This window comes from Erythrolamprus reginae, chromosome 2 (assembly GCF_031021105.1).
Source record: "Erythrolamprus reginae isolate rEryReg1 chromosome 2, rEryReg1.hap1, whole genome shotgun sequence".
NCBI classification, from domain to species: domain Eukaryota; kingdom Metazoa; phylum Chordata; class Lepidosauria; order Squamata; family Dipsadidae; genus Erythrolamprus; species Erythrolamprus reginae.
In genome coordinates, this window is record NC_091951.1 from 137,919,727 (window position 1) to 137,940,515 (window position 20,789).

At 40.1% G+C, this 20,789-nt stretch overlaps 1 protein-coding gene across 2 annotated transcripts in view; it reads left to right on the forward strand.

The window, feature by feature from the left end:
• The window catches only part of ADGRL1 (adhesion G protein-coupled receptor L1), a 181,045-nt gene that overhangs the window by 121,667 nt on the left and 38,589 nt on the right, over window positions 1-20,789 (forward strand). For both annotated transcript variants that reach the window (XM_070739581.1, XM_070739582.1), the window contains exon 4: window positions 2,133-2,242. In XM_070739581.1, coding sequence (XP_070595682.1) covers window positions 2,133-2,242 — 110 coding nt within the window. The remainder of the gene's footprint in view (window positions 1-2,132; window positions 2,243-20,789) is intronic.

Below are 20,789 nucleotides of genomic sequence, written 5' to 3' on the forward strand. Positions count from 1 at the left end.
AGAATGTAAAGGCACACACTGCAAGATGCCTGGAAGTCCAGTGTGACATTTCCACAGTAACTTTTTCGAGTTCCACCTGTAGAAAACTGCAGGGAAACATAATAGCTGTCTTCAAGTACCTGAAGGGCTGTCATGTAGAAGGCTGGGCAGAATTGTTTAGAGAATTTCAGAAGATAGGAGAAAAACTATTGGCCTATGGTGCCACCAGGGGAACCAGGTCAAGGGCGTGGCAGGCCTGGGTTGCTGCCAGTTCTAGCGACCCAAGCCTCCAAGTTACTATCAGTTCTATAGAACCGGTCCGAACCAAAGGAACCCACCTCTGATCTTGACCTATCTCCTAAGCTTGCAGTCAGCTTTCCTAAGCTTTCTCTGAACTGTACTCCTCAAATCTCACATTTCAGCCCTTTGAATGAAGCATTCAGAGATGAGGGACATAATATGTGAATTTTTCAGACAGAACAGTGTTTCCCAACCTTGGCAACTTGAAGATATCTGGACTTCAACTCCCAGAATTCCCCAGCCAGCATTCGCTGGCTGGGGAATTCTGGGAGTTGAAGTCCAGATATCTTCAAGTTGCCAAGGTTGGGAAACACTGAGATAGAATACTATAACCACATGACTAGATACTGACTGATGGGCCTGTGTAGACCTTAGAAGCACCGCTGCCCTAACCTTGTCCAACTTATTTTACAGGTAAACTGAGCTTCTATGAAAGCAGGTGGCGCCTGTTTGGTCCCAGTAGGCCTAAGCTGATACCGGCTCCAGTTGCTTTGGCAGCCGACAGCCCCTGGGAGCCCCCCTCCAACCTCTCTTGCCTGTTGCATCAGCCTTTTGAGGAGAGCAGGTGGCAGGAGCTAACGAAGTGGGAAATAAGGAGAGCGTGATTCTTATAGTTCTCCTTCTGGACCTCCATTCTGCTAAGATCCGAATTATTTAGCAATAAGTCTGTGAAGAGATTGCTTCCTTGTCAGATTGTATCTGGAAGGATACGTTGGGGATTTTTAAAAAAAAAATCATATACAGATTTTAAAATTTGGCTGGTTACATTTGGGGGTCATATAATAATGTTCATTATTACCCGATCCCCAGATGTACTAGATCAAACTTGCTCATCTACACTATAACCCTTCCCCACTTTTTCCCATGTTGTGCTTGTCTTTAAGATGCAGTAAGTTCGATGTTTTTTTATAGTACATTTCTTATAGTACATTTCTTATATTGGGCCGGATGGGCCTATTATCCAACAGCAGGGGAGGAACTAAACTGAATTGTATTTTGCCCCTGTAAGACAATATCCATGTCTAAACAGTAGTTCTATACAGGAGTTATGCATCTGCTTCAGGAGTTGTACAAATACATGTTTGATCTTGGCTGGAAAGAAATATAGCTCTAGCATCTATGGGCGTGCATAGATTTATGGACAAAAATTAAATGCTAAACTTCAATATTTGAATTTTATTTGCATTTGTTTGATATATTCTGTGTTGATATTGGCCTCTCCAACTACAGGCCACTACAGTAGCCAGCCTATAATTTTCCCTTCTTTCAGAGAAGAATATTTTTTTATTTCTGGCAAGTTTTCAGTGGACCATTTCTGTTGTGGGATGAGTTGAAGACTCCCTATATCTACATTCAGATAGGCATATTACAATACAATAGAATTCTTTATTGGCCAAGTGTGATTGGACTGAGATATCTCCCCCTGGCCTATACAATTTATGTACGGTATGCTTGTGTGTATGTCTGTTTAATAATGGGGTTTTTAATATTTTAAATTGTAAATTATTAGATTTGTTATAAACTGTTTTTATTGTGTTGTGAGCCGCTCCGAGTCTACGGAAGGGGGCGGCATGCAAATCTAATAAATAAATAAATAAATAAATAAATAATAATAATAATAATAATAATAATAATAATAATTTGTCTTTGGTGCATATTTTGTTTTATTTGAGATTAGCACCTGCATCTGATGCTTTGAATAATGGGTGCAGTGGTGGCTTTTTTGTGTCTTGAAAGTTCTGGAAAAGCAAGTGCAATTAAAAGTGTCAGTCAGTTCCATCTAGCGGCTTCCCTTAGAACTGCATCTATGTCCCTGCCTTAATAATATTTCCTCATTTTCCTTTCTCTTTCAGGTGCAATAATCGGACACAGTGTGTAGTGGTGGCTGGCTCAGATGCTTTTCCGGACCCTTGTCCTGGCACCTACAAGTACTTGGAGGTCCAATACGACTGTGTCCCCTACAGTGAGTTCATTTCACATTGTATTATGATGCATCATCTCGTTTCTGTTCTTGCTCCAAATGAGATCCCCGCCCCCCTGACCCAGGGAGGAGAGATTCCACAGGCTGGCACACCCATCTACCGGCACAGAGCAGGGGATCTACGTAGGAAAACATTACTTAGCGCTGAAACAAGAAACAAGCCTTGACTGTAGCGCCTCTTATGCCAGGGGATTTCAATGGCTAAAATAATAATAGAGCTCATACAATCCCCAACTTCTAAGAATGTTCTGGAAAACTGGGCAAGAGGAATCCTAATTGTTCCATTGTCAATTCACCTTGTGTTGGATGATCACTGTTTTCATTTGTTTGCCTTTTCTTGCCTTACAGTAGCTTGTATCCTTGAGTGCCAAGTACATGACGGGGCCCAAAGGTCTAGTTTTAAATTTGAGGGATAATATTTTCAAGCAATATTTTCAATATTTTTTAAAAAAATCAGATTTTGGATGAAGGTTGAATACCAGTTCCTTTTTATATTATTAGCCGATTCCTCCATCACTTTTGAGCATTTAGAGCTAAATATTGCCCAGCATTGGTTTTTTCCAGGATGATATTTCAGTCCGCCTCCCCTGAAACCAAATTTAAGAAAAATTAAAATTCATCACAGAACAGGCCTTCAGGGAAAAATGTACCCTTCATATAAGGCCACGCACGACTGCATAGGGAAGGTGCAGGGATTTAAAATACATGCTCCTAACATTCACTGTATGTTCCTGATTGTTGTAGATTTGTTTTTGTACATATGTGTGGATCTATAGCATTTGGCTAACCCTTCTGTGAGCGTCCATCTAAAAGATATACCCATACTTTATCTCAGGGGTAGGCAAAGTTGGCTCTTCTATGACATGTGGACTTCAACTCCCAGAATTCCTCAGCTAGAATGATAGGCTGAGGAATTCTGGGAGTTGAAGTCCGCAAGTCATAGAAGAGCCAACTTTGCCTACTCCTGCTCTATCTTATCTATATCTATATAGACATATGGATATACATACATACATACATACATATTCATGCTTCATATGATCTGCATATACTGTATATATATTTAGACGTATATATATATATATATATATTTTTATATATATATATATATATATATATATATATATATATATATATATATATGCGCAATGCATCCATGCATATAAGGACTGTATGCCCAATATGGATGGTACAGTGAAGTATATGGCTATTTCCATGTTGGTGTGCATGCACATGACTCTCTGTACGTACACACATGCATGTCTCAGTGTTTCAGGGTGTGCTTGGAGGTGGTTTTGTGTGCTTCGTACCAGAGCTCAATCATCTGGGTGGTGGGAGGTGGGAACCTGTTTTGAATGTAGCCATGGCAGCAGGACAAAGGGTACTGCCTCTTCCCAGAGGAGAGGCAAGTGACTCTGCCACATGGCTGTCCTCAGGCACTGAGGTTGGAGTTTTTGCACACATACATCACCCACATGCTTTGAATGCTGCCAAGCTCAATTGGGTGTATGGCCATTTGGGTATATATGTGCCTGTGTGAGAGCCCACATGGTGTGAGTGTTCTATCAACGGCCTTATAAGTATGTCTATGCATATTTATTGAATGTGGCCCTGTATGCGCTTGCACCATCATCCAGACCAAGATGCTTAAGATGAAACTTGACTGCTGTTCTCTTTTTTGGAAAAAGAAGAAATCGAGGCGGGCATCCCTTAGAAAAGTTAAGATAATTCAATTCTCAAAAAGGATGTGTGATTTTTTTTAAAAAAACAACCCACTCACAAGTATGCTAATAAATTGAGCTTTACGAGAGTTTGATTTTCTGGCTTGTGAAATAATTGTGAAAACTGGAAATAGGACAGTTTTCTGTTACAAGCTGCCCCCTGTCTCCTGGAACCCATCTCCTCCCCCCCCCATTCCTATTGAATAGTCACGGGGGTAGGAGTGCCACCCCCTGAACGAGTTTCTCAACGCTAGGCCTTGCTGAGGAATCAGAATTAGAACTGGATCCTGTAATGTTGTGGTGGTCGATCAAGGGAGAAACTTTTCATTTCAGAGTAGATTCACAGAGCCTGACTTAAAACTATTTTCTCTTTGTATCGTGGATCTTGGTCAAGCCTAGTAAGTCTCCCCTGGCAAGCCTGATAAGAGCTACAGAACTGCCAGCTTGGGATGTCCTTCCTCCTTGGGTCAGCAACTGATACACCCTCTCCTTTCCTGTTATTTGGGGGTGGGTGGAGAGGTTGACTCTTCCTTGCTTCATACCTTACCCACTCTCCACTGGGGCCTGGGTCCATGTGGGAGGGATAAACCATTCAGGGTGTATCCCCCTCCCTCCATGCTAATACCCCTTTGGTTTCTCCTCACAGATGACATGGAGTGATGCAGGGCAGACGTGGCCTCTTAACTTCTTAACATTCATTCCTGCCCCTTTTCCTTCCAGCTACCTGATGGTGCCGAAATAAATCAATCAACGCTCATCTCAGGGTGTAACCAGTCCTGACCCCCTCAGAGTTAACAGCACTGAGAAATACATCAAACCAGCAAAGAGCACTAAATTATTGGTTTACAAAAAAAGGGGAGAGAAGATGCAGATGGTATTGTGGTAGGAAAGCAGGATGGATGGATGTGCCAAGGAGCATAGCTGTGGAAACAACTGTCTTCTCAGCACTGGTGACCTCAGGGCCTGGAAATGACCCACTGCAATCATTTGCATACATCGCAGTTTATATATTATTCATATAAGTAATACTTACATATACACACACTTACAAACTCCTTCGTTTAGTTCTACGCATTTTTTTTCTCTGTTCAATCAAATCCAATTTTGGAGAAACCCATTGACAAATCTCTGCAGTTTTCTTGGCAAAGAACTTCATAAGTTGTTTGCCATAGCCGCCTTCTCTCAGGGGTTGAGAGAAAATTATTGCACCAAGGTTACTCAGCTGGCTTTGTACCTAAATTGGGGCTAGAACTCACAGATTCCTCAGGCCTTAACCACCATACCAAGCTGGCCCTCAGTTTTACACAGTCATATGCATATTACATACATGCATGCATGTTTTGGTAATTTAAAATGTTTGTAGGCATACATTATGCACAAGTATGCATACAAACATCCTTATATTTTTTCAATCACATGCAAAAAGACATATCTATCTATATCTATATAAACACATATAGTATAATGTACATACAGAAGTATGTACTTTATGGATGCAGACAAGGATGGCCATGTGTTCATGTTTATTTATGAATTCCATACCAAGTTATATTTATCACAAAAATGCATGGCTAATTTACTTATATATTTTTCCCATGAAAATTTTACATAGCATTATTTAGGCATTCATCCACCAAGTTTTAGAAATTGTGGATAAAGCAAGTTAGCCTGAACTCTTCCTTTTCCCTCCTTTTTTCCCCTCACATTCTGGTCTTGGCATGGAAAGATGTTGACTTAGGCTAAGCCAAGGGTTTCTATTAAAAAAATAATAATTTAATGAATGAGCCCATCTCAAGCTAGAATATACACACAGAGATCTAGAATGGACATCACTACCTTCCAAGCCACAGTTTATGAAGCCAAGGATATAGTATGGCTAAGTGAAGCCATTATTCCTTCCTTTAAAAATGCCTTGTGGTCACATTGGGCTTTCTGTAGAAACACAGTCCAATTCCTGCTCTTGTTACACCTGGTCCTGTCTCTGAGTTTCTGCTATTCTCTTGCTGGTTGCTCTGTCCTGTTTATCTAAACAGGGGGAAGCTTGATCCGATGCTGTTTCTGTTGGGCTCAGGACTGGGGCAGGTGATGGGAGGGAAAAGCAAGAAGTTGGAGTTGTGGCGGGGAGAGATGGGTCACAGAGCGAGAGCAGAGATGAGAGGGGCCTCTGTTGTCAGATCCTTTTGCTTCTTTCTTTGCAGATCCTTCCACTCTAATCATACACCAATCTTCCTTCCTCAGGGGCCAGTCTGTCATGTGGAAAAATAAAAACCATTTAATGTGTGCTATTTTTTGGTTTTGGGGTTTTTTTTAAGTGGATTTTTATTATGGTGTCACTATTTTTTTTTTCAAACACAACCTCCCTCTTCCCTACCTTCTTTCAGCTTCTTCTCTGCTATCCTTTCTCTTCTTTCACTCCACCTTTTTCTGCCGCTTGCTTCCTTTGCTTTTTCATGGACAAGGGGTGCTTGGTTCCTCTCTGCTTGAGGAATCTTTCAAATGATGAGATGTGGATGTTTAAGCACCTTGCGATACCACCACTCGCCCAGGAAAGGTAGCTATTTGTATAGTATCTGGATTCTCTCCTATAAATGATTGAAACGGTTGAGGAGTTGCCAAACAAGACTTGTTAAAACCAGGCAAAGAACAGGAAATTGCAGGGAATTGTGCCAGAAAGAGTTTTCAAGGATCCATGTTTTTGGAGCCTGATCTTAGTAGTCCCTATTGATAATTTAAACATTTATGTCCGCATTGGGCAGGTTTAGATTAGATGAAAAGCGTCAACACTTTTGCAGAAGACTATCCAGATGTCTAACGTGAATGTACGATGTAGTTTTCAACAGGTTCTTTTTTCATAACTTGTGAGAGCTTACTTCCTCTTAATTTGGCTATTTTAGGGGTGGGTTCTATCTTACCTCAGCTTCTGCACATGCTCAGAAGAAAAGAAACCTGGGAAAAAAATCCCAATTTAAAAAAAAAATCCATTAAAGCAAGCAGCTTCCACGGACCCGCATCAACTGAAACCATTTCGTGATGTCATCATGATGTCACCAGCAGATTGCTAGTGGTTGAGACAAACCGGTCCAAACCAGGAGGAAGCCACATCTGGCTATTTGTATAAATAATCTACTTTATTAATTGAGCTTAGGCCAGGAGATACATCCAAGCCATTGTTCAATCATAAATTCCTTGAATGGTTGGTATCAACCCCTGTCTTGTTGTTGTGGGGACAGGTGGAAGACAGACCTTCTAAAGTACTGTCGGCTCTTGGAGAAAATATGTGTTTTTGTGGCCACCTGAAAAAAAAAACCCCACGACTTTATTGTGGAGTGGAGAAGCCATCATTTTCCCTAAAGGAGGGCAGCCTACATCGAAGAGCCAGACCCAAGGTGAAGCAGGAGTGCCCTTCACTAGGGAAATGTACTGCTCACAAGCTCTGTGAAGTCACGGCATTTCACAGTATTGCAAAAGAAAATAGCAATTTTCCTGCAATTTCACCTACACTTTATTTGAGCAAGAAATAAATTGGTTCATCTCTCCAATGCTGCCAGCATGATAGGATTGGAGAGATCCCGAGCTGCTTTCAGAGCAGTACAGAATTCTTATGAGGTGCAGTAGGAATCAAGATACGTGAGGAGGAGGAATTGGGAGGCATAATTCCAGAGAGAAATGAAAACAAAATTTGAGCCTGAATTCAGACAAACTTATTGCTTAATTTCACACAGCATGTTCCTTCTTTCTTAACGCTGTGTCACATGGGTCTCCAATTTTGGTTGTAGTTAAGAAAAGGAAGAGATACTGCTTATCTGAGATGTACCTGGCTATATTTTTCAATCTATTTTTTGAACAGAATTTGGAAATTTAAAAACACATACACATACAAATCATCAAAACTTGTTTGCTGAAGGCAGAAATAGGATAGGTATACACATCAGGAAATGAAATTCCTTTTAGACTGCCTTTAGCTGTCTGCTAAAACAAATAAAATCATATTATCTGTTTTGTTTGAAGTCAGTTCCATAGCCCAGAAGTGGCTACATTCAGGCTTGTGAGTTCTATTTAATTTTTCTTATCTAGAATCACAGGAGTAAAACCAAGGCTTTATACATACATGGAATTAAAAATGAAGACATCTCTAGGCACAAGCCTGGGGATCTGAATTCAATATCTGAATGAACTAAATGCTGAGTTATTTCACATGAAAGCCCATCCTTGCCAGCTCCAAGGTTTTTATTATTATTACTATTTCAGTAATAGATTTGGCAGAAGAAAATCTTACAGTTGTAACTATTTTTAAACAATTGAAATACAGTATACGTATTGCAAATTTACTGGAAATCAGTCTTAAGGTCTACCAGTAAATACAAATTTAGTTTCTGTTTTTCCTTGCCCTAAATAATGTAATCATTATGTCTACACCCAAAAATGTTTGTAAAATGTTTAATAAGGATGCAGCATCTGTCTTGAAAGATCCTTCCCTGTTATTTGGAGAAATACATTCTGAAAGTTGAATGGGGAGGGTTGCTTTAGAGCAGAGGTGTTCAAACTGGACAACTTTAAGACTTGTGGACTTCTTAAAGTTGCCAAGTTTGAGAAATTGCCAAGTTTGCTTTAGAGTCATGAAATCTGACTCAATATATGTCTGAAGGATAGAAAATAAAAATACATAGTCTTTCTAACTGTGATGTGAGCGAATGGTTTAAATCAGGGGTGTCAAACTCGCATTGTCACATGACATATTGTGACTTTTCCCCCTTTGCTAAAACAGGGATGGGTGTGGCCAGTGTGGGATGTATCTGACTCAAGGGCCATGAGTTTGACACCCCTGGTTCAGATTGAACTCAAAATGTTAAAAAAGTTAATTATCAGTGTTACTACTATTATTAGAAAAAAATATTTTGTCTCAGTTTGTTAGCAGAGGTCAGGAAATAACACTTATACTGTTCCATTAGATTTAAAGGAGCATGTTCAATTTTTGGCATCACTTTCAAAAAAGAACGAGGAAAAAAAAGAGGTAATAAGGAATTGAAAGGAAGTATGCTCGAATTGCCTATTAGTGTTCGAAAACAGGTGAAGATGAAATGGACTTTTAAGTGGCTTCAGCTACTTCGATAATTCCATAGATGTCAAATGATAGTTGCAGTGGCCAATGAGAGTAGGATTAAAAGCAGTAGATTTATGGTGTGGTACAATAGAAGTACTGGAATGTTCTTGTAGTAACAAGAGCAGCTAACAAAGGAACTAATTGCTGAAATAAACAATAGCGTAGGTACAAAGTGACTAGATATATGAGGAAAGTTTTAGGACTTGCTGCAGAGTCCATGTTTCTTTAAAGAGCTCTGGCTTGATTTATTTCAATAGAACAAGTCTTCATCATTCTATTTTTTTTCTTCATTGATTCTCTGCTCACATCTATGTGTTGGCAACATTGGAGGCCCTTGCTGTCTCTGTAGCTGCAACCTAGTTGTCCTTATTTATGAGCACTTGCAGATACAGTCTCCTTTTATCCTGATCTTCACTTAGACAATTTCTTCTAGGCTTCAGATGTTCCAATTCCACTTCTAACTTAGGGAGCTGGTGGTGCATAATTCTTGGAAAACCCTGGGAAGTGGTTCTCATAGGTCAGCCTTGGGACCCAATTAGCCTGAAATGTCCTTTGCCAATGGAGGTGACATAGAGTGTAGAGTTTTGCGACTGATTATGCAATAAGAGCCGGGGTGGCGCAGCAAGTAGAGTGCTGTACTGCAGGCCACTGAAGCTGACTGTAGATCTGTAGGTCAGCGGTTCAAATCTCATCACCGGCTCAAGGTTGACTCAGCCTTCCATCCTTCTGAGGTGGGTAAAATGAGGACCCGGATTGTGGGGGCAATATGCTGCCTCTGTTAAAAAGTGCTATTGCTAACATGTTGTAAGCCACCCTGAGTCTAAGGAGAAGGGCAGCATAAAAATCGAATAAATAATTAATAAAATAAAATAAATTGTCATCTTACCTGAGACTCCATTACACTTTGCTCTTGAGAGGAGAGGAACCTTATATTAGCATCCTACATTCTTTCATAAGAACGTAGGAACTTCTTCTACATGAACTCTTTTTAATACCACAATGTTGTGCATAGTTTTGCACCTATAAAATGTGTGAATAATTTATATCATTTTTAAAAGGCAGTAAAGTGTGGCATTAATTTGGTTAATTTATTTATTCATTTATTATTTGGATTTCTAGACTCCGCAGACTGATTCATGGTTAACCTATGGATCAGAAATACCTTCCTTCCCCTCCACACACAGACTTTTGATTGGTTTGAAATCCAGAACTGGAATCTCCTTCTTAAAGTTGATTCTGTCAACAAAATTAGATGTCTAGGCATATTTTCACTTACAAAAATCTGCAGTGTTAGCCAAGTGCCAGTCAATTTCTGCTTGACTTCCTAAAAGGGTTCTTCTTTTAATTTTGGAGACCCTCTGTTCGATAGGCTTAGAACGAACCATCTAATTTTAAACTCATCTGAGTGACAATTTCTTGGTGCTTCAAGATCCTGCTGGCTTCAGCTGTCCTACCATCATTCCTTATATTCTTGTTTACATGCATATATTCACACTATTTAGATTCATTCCTTCATCTATACAAGAAATTTGATTTTTTTAAGGCTTATAAATAACAACAACAACAACAATAATAATAATAATAGATAATAATAGATAATAAGTATCTAATAAGCATTCTGATAAATTATGCAATGAAATTCTAATCTTTTGAATTGCAACACTTGTTGGCAATCCACTTATATTATGTGGAGGCCTGGTGTGCAATGGTTAGAATGCACAACTGCAGGCTAATTCTGCCCATTTGCAGGAGTTTGATCCTGACTGGCTCAAGGTTGACTCAACCTTCCATCCTTTCGAGGTCAGTAAAATGAGGATACAGATTGTTGGAAGGAATATGCTGACTCTGTAAACTGCTTAGAAAATGCTGCAAAGTACTATGAAGCAGTATATAAGTCTAAATGCTTTTGCTATTATTCTTTCCTCTATCCAAATTCTGTGTAAGTGATCAGTAAATTAGATGTCTTGTACTGCATATGCTGAGTCTGACCATTCGTATTGGTGTATTTTTTAACAATTCAGAGAGTTGCTAACACCCAGTAGATGCAATGGTTTACAACTCTCATCTTCTGTAATATACAGTGGTACCTCTACTTAAGAACTTAATTCGTTCCGTGACCAGGTTCTTAAGTAGAAACGTTCTTAAGTAGAAGCAATTTTTCCCATAGGAATCAATGTAAAAGCAAAAAAATACGTGCAAACCCATTAGGAAAGAAATAAAAGCTCGGAATTTGGGTGGGAGGAGGAGGAGGAAGAGGAGGAGGAGAGTCGCTGCTGAAGGAAGAAGGTGAGGGAAGGGGAATAAAAAATTCCAAAACTTTAAGGCTTTTAAAAAAAAGAGGGACTGAGGCAGCAATGAGGAACATGCGCCTCCCATACTCCCTCCGCGAGGCTGCCTCCCATCCACTGGCTGCTGCTGCTGCTACCTGCTGCCTCTTCCTTCCCATGCTGAAGGGCTCTCCTCTCGCTCGCTCGCTTTGTAGCTGGCGCCTTTCCTTTGCTGTGGTGACTCCTCGGCTGCTCAGAGCAAAGGGAGTGTTTCTTTTCTCTGGGAGCTGGCAGGTTTATTCCTTGTCTAAGTGCCCAGAGAAAGGAAAATGCTTTTTTCGTTCTGGACTGCCAAAGCCTTAAGCACCACCAAAAGGCTCCTCTGGCAGCCCAGATGTCCGGGATTAAAGGGGGAATGGCAAGAAACTGGTCAGGCCTTCGTGCTGCACTCAAATTTCCTGGGAATTTTTTCCCGGCATGGGTTCTTAAGTAGAAAATGGCTCTTAAGTAGAGGCAAAAAAATCTTGAACAGCTGGTTTTTATCTAGAAAAGTAGAGGCGTTCTTAAGTAGAGGAACCACTGTACTATCAATGGTCATATGAGTTAGGGTTATTGGTTATTATAGAGAATATCAGACTGATAAAGTCTGATCCAGAGTCTCACTAATTGAAAAATAAAAATATCCCATCTATTAATTGGAATGTTAATGTTAACATTTTAATATATGCTAAAGGCACCGAAAAGTTAAGATTAATCCTTCCAAATTAATCCCTCCAAAAGATAATTTGCAGAATTATAGAGACAGAACTTGAAGATACTAAGAAATTATAATTTATCTTATTCAATAACTTTTGCCAAGCCATCTGGGACCATACAATGTTCCATGAAGTTTTGGATTGTGAAATGTGAAATTAAAGTCTCTTTTAATTTCTGATGATTTCATGGGCATATATATGTCCATGTAGTTTCCTTGGCAACCCATTTCTTCTAGGAATTTTTTTAACCTCTCTCTCTTAGTCTGTACCTTGAGCATGACCTAGTAGACTCCCTGTACTTCCTTAGCAAAATTTCCATTGTGTTCGTGTGTATGTGTTTGTGTATTTGCACGCACACACACATACCCACAGGAACTCAATGGACATTTTGTGTGTTCCTGTGTTTATATCATTTGCTTATGCCAACTTTGTTAATTTTGTGAAAGTGCTCTTTGTGCATCTTTTGCAGTTGAAGACAAAGTTTACCTCCAGTAATATTACTACTTCTATATTTCTTTTTACTCAAATCTTATTCTTTATTGATAGTAGACTATATAAAGCAGAAAGATCTAATTTAGCACTGTTCCATATTGTGGGCAGACAGGTACTGTATTTCCATAAAGGTCACAGTCAAAACATTAAAAGAAAGAGCAAAGAAACCTTAGAGATAAACCTATTCTGAATGTGGAAGTTCCAATTAGATATTGTGACTAGTAGATAACTGGGACAAATTTTCTATGAGTTTGCGTTGTCCAGTCTTGCCTTTACCACACAATAGAGCTACCCTTTATTTACACTCTGAACTGTAGCTTAAATTAGACTGCCACTGGGCTCAGATCACAAGTTGTGATTGCTATTGTATGCCATAATATATAGAGAGTTCAGAAAGGTTTTGGCTTCATTCAAAGGACAGCTCTCCTTATAACACTATAGCCTTGTTTTTGTTTCCTGCTTCTTATAAAAATTCCATCAGAGAGTAAAGACGTGCTACTTCTGACATTTCCTTCTTATATATCTGCTTAATTTTGTCCTGTGTAACATGGACGTTACAATATTGGTAGAATATTTTACAAATTATTCAGAAGTCACCACTCCAATGTATGTTGTTTTAGATCTGGTTTTAGGAGGATAAATGTATCTAAGGAAACAGACCTTAACGTATATATTTTGTTAGGTTAAATTTCCTAAACGGTTAGGAAAACCATTTACTGACTATGATACTAACAATATAATATAAATGCAACATTATAATTATGACAATAAAACATGCCAGGAAATTTATGTTATAAACTGATTAACTCCAGAAAATTGGTCCATGTTTTTTGAAAATCTGAATTGTTAACGTTTTAATATATGCTAAAGGCACCGTTTTGTGCCTTTATGTGCTGTTTTTTATCAATTGAATTGTTTTATGTGTGTGTGTGTTTGTTATTTTCTTCAGTAAGAAAATACATACATATATGTGTGTGTATGTATATATTTCATTCAGTTGTAGCTGATTCTTAGAGACTACCTGGACAAGTTCCTGCAGCTTTGTTGGGAAGGGTTTTTAGAAGTATTTTGCCATTGCCTCTTTTCTAGGGCTAAGAGAAAGTGAATAGCCCAAGGTCACCTAGCTGGCTTTTGTGATAGAACTGTCAGATTCCAACTCATATGTGACTACCTTCTAAATTATTCACCTGCCATCTACCATATCTCTTCTGTTTGAGGCCAGTCCTAGGAATCTTCCATTTGTCCATTAAAGTTTGGGTATTACTTATAGTTAGTCTCTAAGTCCCTTATCAGAAACACCTGCCATGAGTATTGGAATGTCTAGTAGCTAGCATTGTTTAATTTTGAACGTGAGCCTGTGATTTGAGATTTTAATCTAGATATAAAGTTGAGAAATTGTAGCTGAATGGCAGAATGCCTTCATAAAGCCCCAGCCTAGATTGAAGTATGGATCTTCCTAAAATGTTTCCAGAGCTACTTCCAAGTTAGCAAAACATTACTTGGACTCTGCAAAATGCTGCACTTCAACATCTACAAAGCTGCAGAAAATCTATTTATTTATAGCTGTACTGATAAGTTTAGATGCTGCCCACTCCAAGAGCTCTCAGCAACTTACAAAAGTACACATTTAACAGATAATTCTAAATGGTTTAAAAATCCTAAAACAGAGGTAAAATTCAGAAGTTTAAAATGACTTTTAAAAATTACAAGTGAAAGCCAGTTTAATGCAGACATTAAGGAATCAGGCAAAAACTGGGTGACTGAAATCTTGCCCCTCCTTACTGTTGTATCCAGAGGACAGTTGGAAAATGTGGCCCGCCCCTTATCCTTGGCGGGAAAATACAAAGCCTGGATTGGCTGGCTCAGCCTGGCAGCAAGGGATATAAATAGCTGCCAGGCACGGCCATGTTGTTGTTGTTACACCGTTATCATGAGTTGCTGTTGGTTCCAGTAGTTGTTACGCGTTGCTGTACCTTTCAATAAAGCCTGTTAACAGTTACCAGGCCTATTGGTTTTCCTTGGTAGATTCTACACTTACGCATAAAGCCAGCTGGGTGAACATGGAGCAGACCAGGGTGGATTGCCATTACCGCCACTACCAGTGTGTTGTGCGAACAGCTTCAGTTCTCTTGCATGAGCACATCCCAGTGTGTTTTTGATGCATGAGAGAGAGATTTTGGTGATTTGTTTTGCTTCAGCGCATGCACAGAAGCCAAAAATCGCCAAAATCTCACACATGCGTGCATCCCCTCACAAGATTTTGCTTCTGCGCATGCGCACGAAGCTAAAAATGCTGGGACACGTGTGTGTGCGTGCACGCAAAAGAACTGAAGCTGCATACGCAGCACACTGTGCGCTACTGGTGCACCATCCTCTACTGTACCGGTAGCAACCCATTACTGTAGCAGGCCCAGTTGTGGGCTCTAAAACCATTTGTGCACGCACTTGTGACGCTTCTGAGCATGCGCAGAACCATCCTGGGCTGGTGGGCGGAGTCTCCCGCTACCGTGCTACCAGTTCTCAGAACTGGGCCCAACCGGGAGCGACCCATCACTGAGCAGGCCCCTCTCTTATCCCTAGGAAAGAGGTAATTGCAAACCCACTTCTGAAATCTTGCCAAGAAAACTGCAGTCACCAGGAGTCAACCTTAACTTGAAAACACCAAAAGATACAGGCAGGAGGATTTTATGCTCCTTCCTCAGGACTAATAGGAATGGTCACTGCAGTATATTCCATAGTTTGACCTTCCCTTGGGCAAAACGAATTTGCTGTGGAGGTATTTGTGGTGAGACCCATACAAAAATGCCCCATAGAGTCTGCCCCTCGTTTCAAGGACTGACTGGCTGTTTATTTGATCCTACACCATGAAGAAGAGGGATGTAGGAACAATACTAACATGTAGAAATGTATATTGGTTTGTAGTTTATGGAAGGAATAGTTTTGGTTGGATTTAGATTAGGCGAACTAGTAGTCCATGTCTGTGGTCAGGTTGGAGATGGGTTCCATAGACATCAAGTAAAGATTTGGGGGATTTTTTTTTCTTTTCAAAGTCTTACTCTTTCTCTTTTTCATATTTCTGCTTACTCTTTCTCTCCCCTCCCAAAATTCTGCTCTTTTCTCTCTCAAATGCTTTCCACCCAGCAGACCCCTTTTGTTATTTTGCTCTTTTTGTTGTCCTCCCTGGTTGGTTTTGATTTCTGATTTTTCTTTTGAAGGGCAATGTCGCTGGCACCAAGTTTAAGGGCGAGTGGGGAGGACCCTGCACACCTCAAACTGTTCAGATGCTATCAGGAGTGGGGGGGGGGAGACCCAGGGGAGACCTCCCCCAGCAAACCCCACACGCTCTCTGCCTTGATGTGACTCCAAAGCGGGAGGGGCTGGTGTTTGTTGGGCTGGTGGGAAGATTGGGGACGGTGGGAGATGGACAGTTGAAGGGGGGGGGAAATGGTTACTTTAGGGTGGGGGGCAAAAACAAAAGGAATTTAATCTCTTTTCTCTTTTTTTTTTCCTTCTTGCACCTTTTTTTTCAATATATTTTTTTCTTCTCTCCCTTCGATGCATAAAGTAGAAGTGGAACAGAAAGGTAAACAACAACATTACCACTGACCCTACCCCTAACCCAGCACCTTGTTTTTTTTTTCTCTGTGGCCATATTTAATGTGACCTTCCTTTCCCTCTTCTCCCTGCCCCTTCTTCTCCTAACCTTCCACCTGCCCTCCCCTTGGCTTCCCTTCCTCTTCTTTCTTTGGTCTCACTAATTCCAATTGGCATCCTCTCTAGAAACAAATCTGCCAATCACTAAACAGCCACTCAGCAAATAAAGGAGGTAAAGCCATCATCTAACAACAGCCCTGCCAAACGTTCCATGTTTCCGTGCTCACATGTGGAGGGGAAGCACCATGAATGCTTGGGCGATGCCTGTCCTTCTCTGGTTTTGCTTCCTTCAGGGGAAATACACTTTTCCAAACCGTTCTTGCCTGCGTCTTTTATCATTCAACTGATTTTCTCTGCTCCTTTCTTCATGTTTCCATGGCAACCAACTGGGTACCTTGGCCTACCTCAACCACTTTTTCTCTTTCTTTCTTTCTTTCTTTTTTCTTTCTTTTCTTCCTTTCTTTCTTTCTTCCAATTTTTTTTTTAAATTAGGAAAGAACAATACGGTTTTTTTTTAATTTAACACCCCTCCTCGCTTTGATTTCAAATTGGGCATTTCCAAATCTTCCAGGGCTTCCTGTGTATTTTTTTTCAGCCTTTACATGCATGTGTTGATCATTGTTACCATTACTGAAGCCATTTGGTTTTAGACACCAAAAGATATGCATAGCTTTTGATCCTATATTCAGCAAATGTAGATGGCCTGCAATCAATGGGGCCTTTTTTCTTCTTCTCCTAAGCTATGTGTTCAGCCTCAAAGTGCCCTCTTGAAATGATAGTTGTTGTTGTTTTTTAAATCCACTATTGGGTGTATGGGGATATTGTTTTGAGCTTCTTACACATTGAAGCCTTTCCCCAATTTCCAGAAATGTGGATTGACAGTTCCCTGACCATCCTGACCGCAGATGATAAGAGCTGTAGTTTGGTCAGGATGCGACCGTGTTTGGAAAGACTACAATTAGTAATATACTTCCTAAAGAATAGATGCTCACGCTAGGCATCAACCTAAGCAAGGATAAACTCAACTTTCGCCATGCTCTGACAAGCAAAGTGAATCATGTGTAGCTAAAGCTGAGCATTAATGACTTCATTTGTAATCCATCCTTCAGTGGAAATTTCACTCAAAGCTTGTACAGTTCTTTGATGAGAATTCCCAAACTGTATCTCAAATTGAGTTTACTTTCCTTGCGAATATACTCAGAGTTGGCTTGAAAAGCCTTTTTTCTCTTTTTGAAGAGCCTTACCTATCAAGATGACATGGAAATGAGATAAGCCCAAAGTAAGAATATGCACGCAGTCAATTATTCTGATATACTCACCACTTCAATGTGGGCATTTTTAATTTTTGTACATATTTCTTTTTCTTTCTTTCTTTCTTTCTTTCTTTCTTTCTTTCTTTCCTTCCTTCCTTCCTTCTTTCCTTCCTTTCTTTTTTCTTAATTCTTGATCAAATCCTGGGTGACTTTGTGTTTTTTAAAAAATTCTTTTCCATTTCTGCTTTTTTTTTAATTTAAAGAAAGCTGCAGTCATGATCATTGGCTCTGTCTGTTATTGGGGGAAGATGGGGATGGTGCATGAAGGAAGGGGGTCACTAAATGTGTCATATTGGCTAAAAAAAAATTTAACCTAATGTAAAAATCTGAAATCACAATTGCAATGAGCCTCTTTGAACAAGAGACAAGCTGTCAAGTTAGATCTAGGAATTCAACCAATTAACTGAAAGATAGTACAACTAAAAAGCCAGGCTTGATTCTACCCAAACCATGTCTTTCTTTTCTCCCTCTCTCCCCTCTCTTTCTCTCTGTTTAGTTTGTTCTAAAAGCACGTCCCGTTCCCCCACCACCACTACATTGGTTTGGAATTTCCCCCCCAAGATTGGGGATGGAGGCATATACTTATACTTTTCTTTTCCACAGGTTTCCATGGTTTTTGGATGTGGTTTTTCACTGATGGTTTCCTTCTCTGTTTCTGACATCTTCTCCCCCAACCCCAGAACACAGTTGCCCCCATCCCGAATTAGAAGGCTGAGTCGGCACTACCCCATCCATGAGGGATCGGAACCAGTTAACGCTTTGTGCTGCCCCTCCCTCACCAGCGCTTCATTCTTTAATGGTGTGTTTCTCCTCCCTGTGCCAGGAGTCATCCATCCCACCCCAAGAACCCAGATGGGAAGCTGGGCTGAGCTGAACCTGTGAAGGTCCAGGAAGCTGCTTCGGGGCAAGGTTGCCAAGCCAAGTTTTCAGAGCAGGGAGGCAAGATTAGAGCCCTGAAATTTTTTGCATCTGGCCCACCTCTTCCCTATTCCATCTCAGGTTCCTTAGCTTCAAAATGGGGGGGGTCAAGAAACTGAAAATGGCATAGATGTTAAGTAAAACAAACCACCATTCAGGTCAAATTATATTGCAGCCGACATCTCCAACCTGATGGGTGAAAATTTAAAAATGGAGACAGCACATTCACTCGCAGGTAGTCCTCAACTTACAACCACAGTTGAACCCAAAATTTCTCTTTCTAAGCAAAATAGCTGTCAAGTGAGTTGCACATCTTTTTTTGCTACGGTTGTTAAGTGAATCTGGCTTCCCCATTGACTATGCTTGTCAGAAAGTCGCAAGGGGTAATCACATGATTCTGAGACATCACAACTGCCAATTGCCAAGCGTCCGAATTTTGACCATGGGCATGCTGCAACGGACATATGTATGAAAAATGGTCATAAGTCATTTATTCTGTGCCGTTGTAACTTTGGTCACTAAATGAATGATTGCAAGTTGAGGACCACTTGTTGATACCTACATAACCACATTTGAGTGTGGGTTTGTCTGAATGCTTTGCATATATTGTAAAAATGCAACATGTGCAAACAATATCTTACACAAATGCACAAGGAACACAGACCACAAGCTTCATTATATTGCAAGTATACTTTTAAATATTGTCCAGCTGTTCTTATAAGCATCTGTGTGTGTGTGTGTGTGTTTCTGTCAGATCACCTTGGTATATTGAAGGAGTGTTACAGCTTCCTTTTGAGCCGAGAGGTAAAAAGGAAGCTGTGACGGTCCTTCAATATACCAGGGTGATCCGACAGAAAAAAAACATATAACCCTTCCCTGGTACAAAGCTGAAGGGATCATATCCTGTAGCCTAGAGGTTAATTCTCTGCCTTACAATGCAGAAGCTGCAGGATCAAATCCCAGTAAGGGTATGGCTAGCTGATGAGGCCAGAACAAGGCCGAAATATTACTATCCTAGTCTCCCTTAATTTAAAAAAAATTCAGCAAAAACATGTCTCACACACACACACACACACACACACACACATGTATATGGATGTGCATCCATCTCTGATTGCTCTATAGAAAAGCATAAAACTGTAAATCATGACATTCATAGTAGTTCCTGGTCTTGAGGCTCCTCTTTTTCTTCAAGTTTGTAGTGTCCTAACTTGGGCTTAGCTGCATGTTTTGAAGAAGCAGGATCAAAGAATGGCTCCAGGCAATCTGCCCATTTCCAACCCTATAATTGACAGCCTTATTTGAAAGAAAGGAAAAACACAATGTGCAATGCATGACAGAATAGTGACACAATATTTAAATAGTTACATGTAGCCAACCATTCCCAGGGCTTTCTTAGTTCAGAACAATGGCAAATGAAGTTCAGCACATCTGGATGCTGTTGAATTAGATAAGGCTGGTTAGGAATTGCTAGGCTAAAGCCAACTTTCCTTTGAATGTATTACTTAGAAGGGGACTCTATAGCCAAGGATACTCATATTAATAAGTACCAAGAGCTGAAATAGTCAATAGACATGGCATTTGGAGCTCACAGTTTCAGACACTGGCTTTTCACCTATGACTTCCAATTATGACCTATTTCCCTGATACATGATCATCATTTTGCAGGGAAAGTTAGTTGGATTTGGGCATGATATAACGTGGGTCCCTAGCCACATGATTGCTTTTATCTTCTGGGGATGTAGGTGGGGGAGGAGATTCTCCAGCTTGGGAAATCCAAGATAGCCCCTCCCAATAATAAGCAGAGAAACAAAGGGGAAAGTCCATAGTAAATATTGGAGGAAATTATCATTATCAGCAAGTGATAAGTTTAACAAATCATATATATACCTTGCGATGGAATCCTCTCTATGGCTAACATTCAATGTAGGAGCAATGTAGGCATTTATTTCTTACACTATGCTCCAAGGTTTTGGTGGGGTTCTTTTTCCTGATACGAATGTCAAAAATACCCAATAACATTTCTGGGAGTAAAAGTGATTTTTGTTTGAAACATATAAAAAGTGTTTTATGGAATGCAGGTGTGATCAATATGAACGTAAAAATTATGTTCAGCCAAACTGATGCAACATCGACATGGTCCTGAGAACTAAGTCTTGAAATCCATGTCAGTAAGTGCAAAACTTCTGAAATTGTCATAATTTACACTTTATGAGTCTTGAGTAAGTTTGCTCTTAACTTTAGAGGGACTCACTATGACAGAGTTTGAAAATCATGGATTAGACAGAGATAGATGGCTAATACGAGG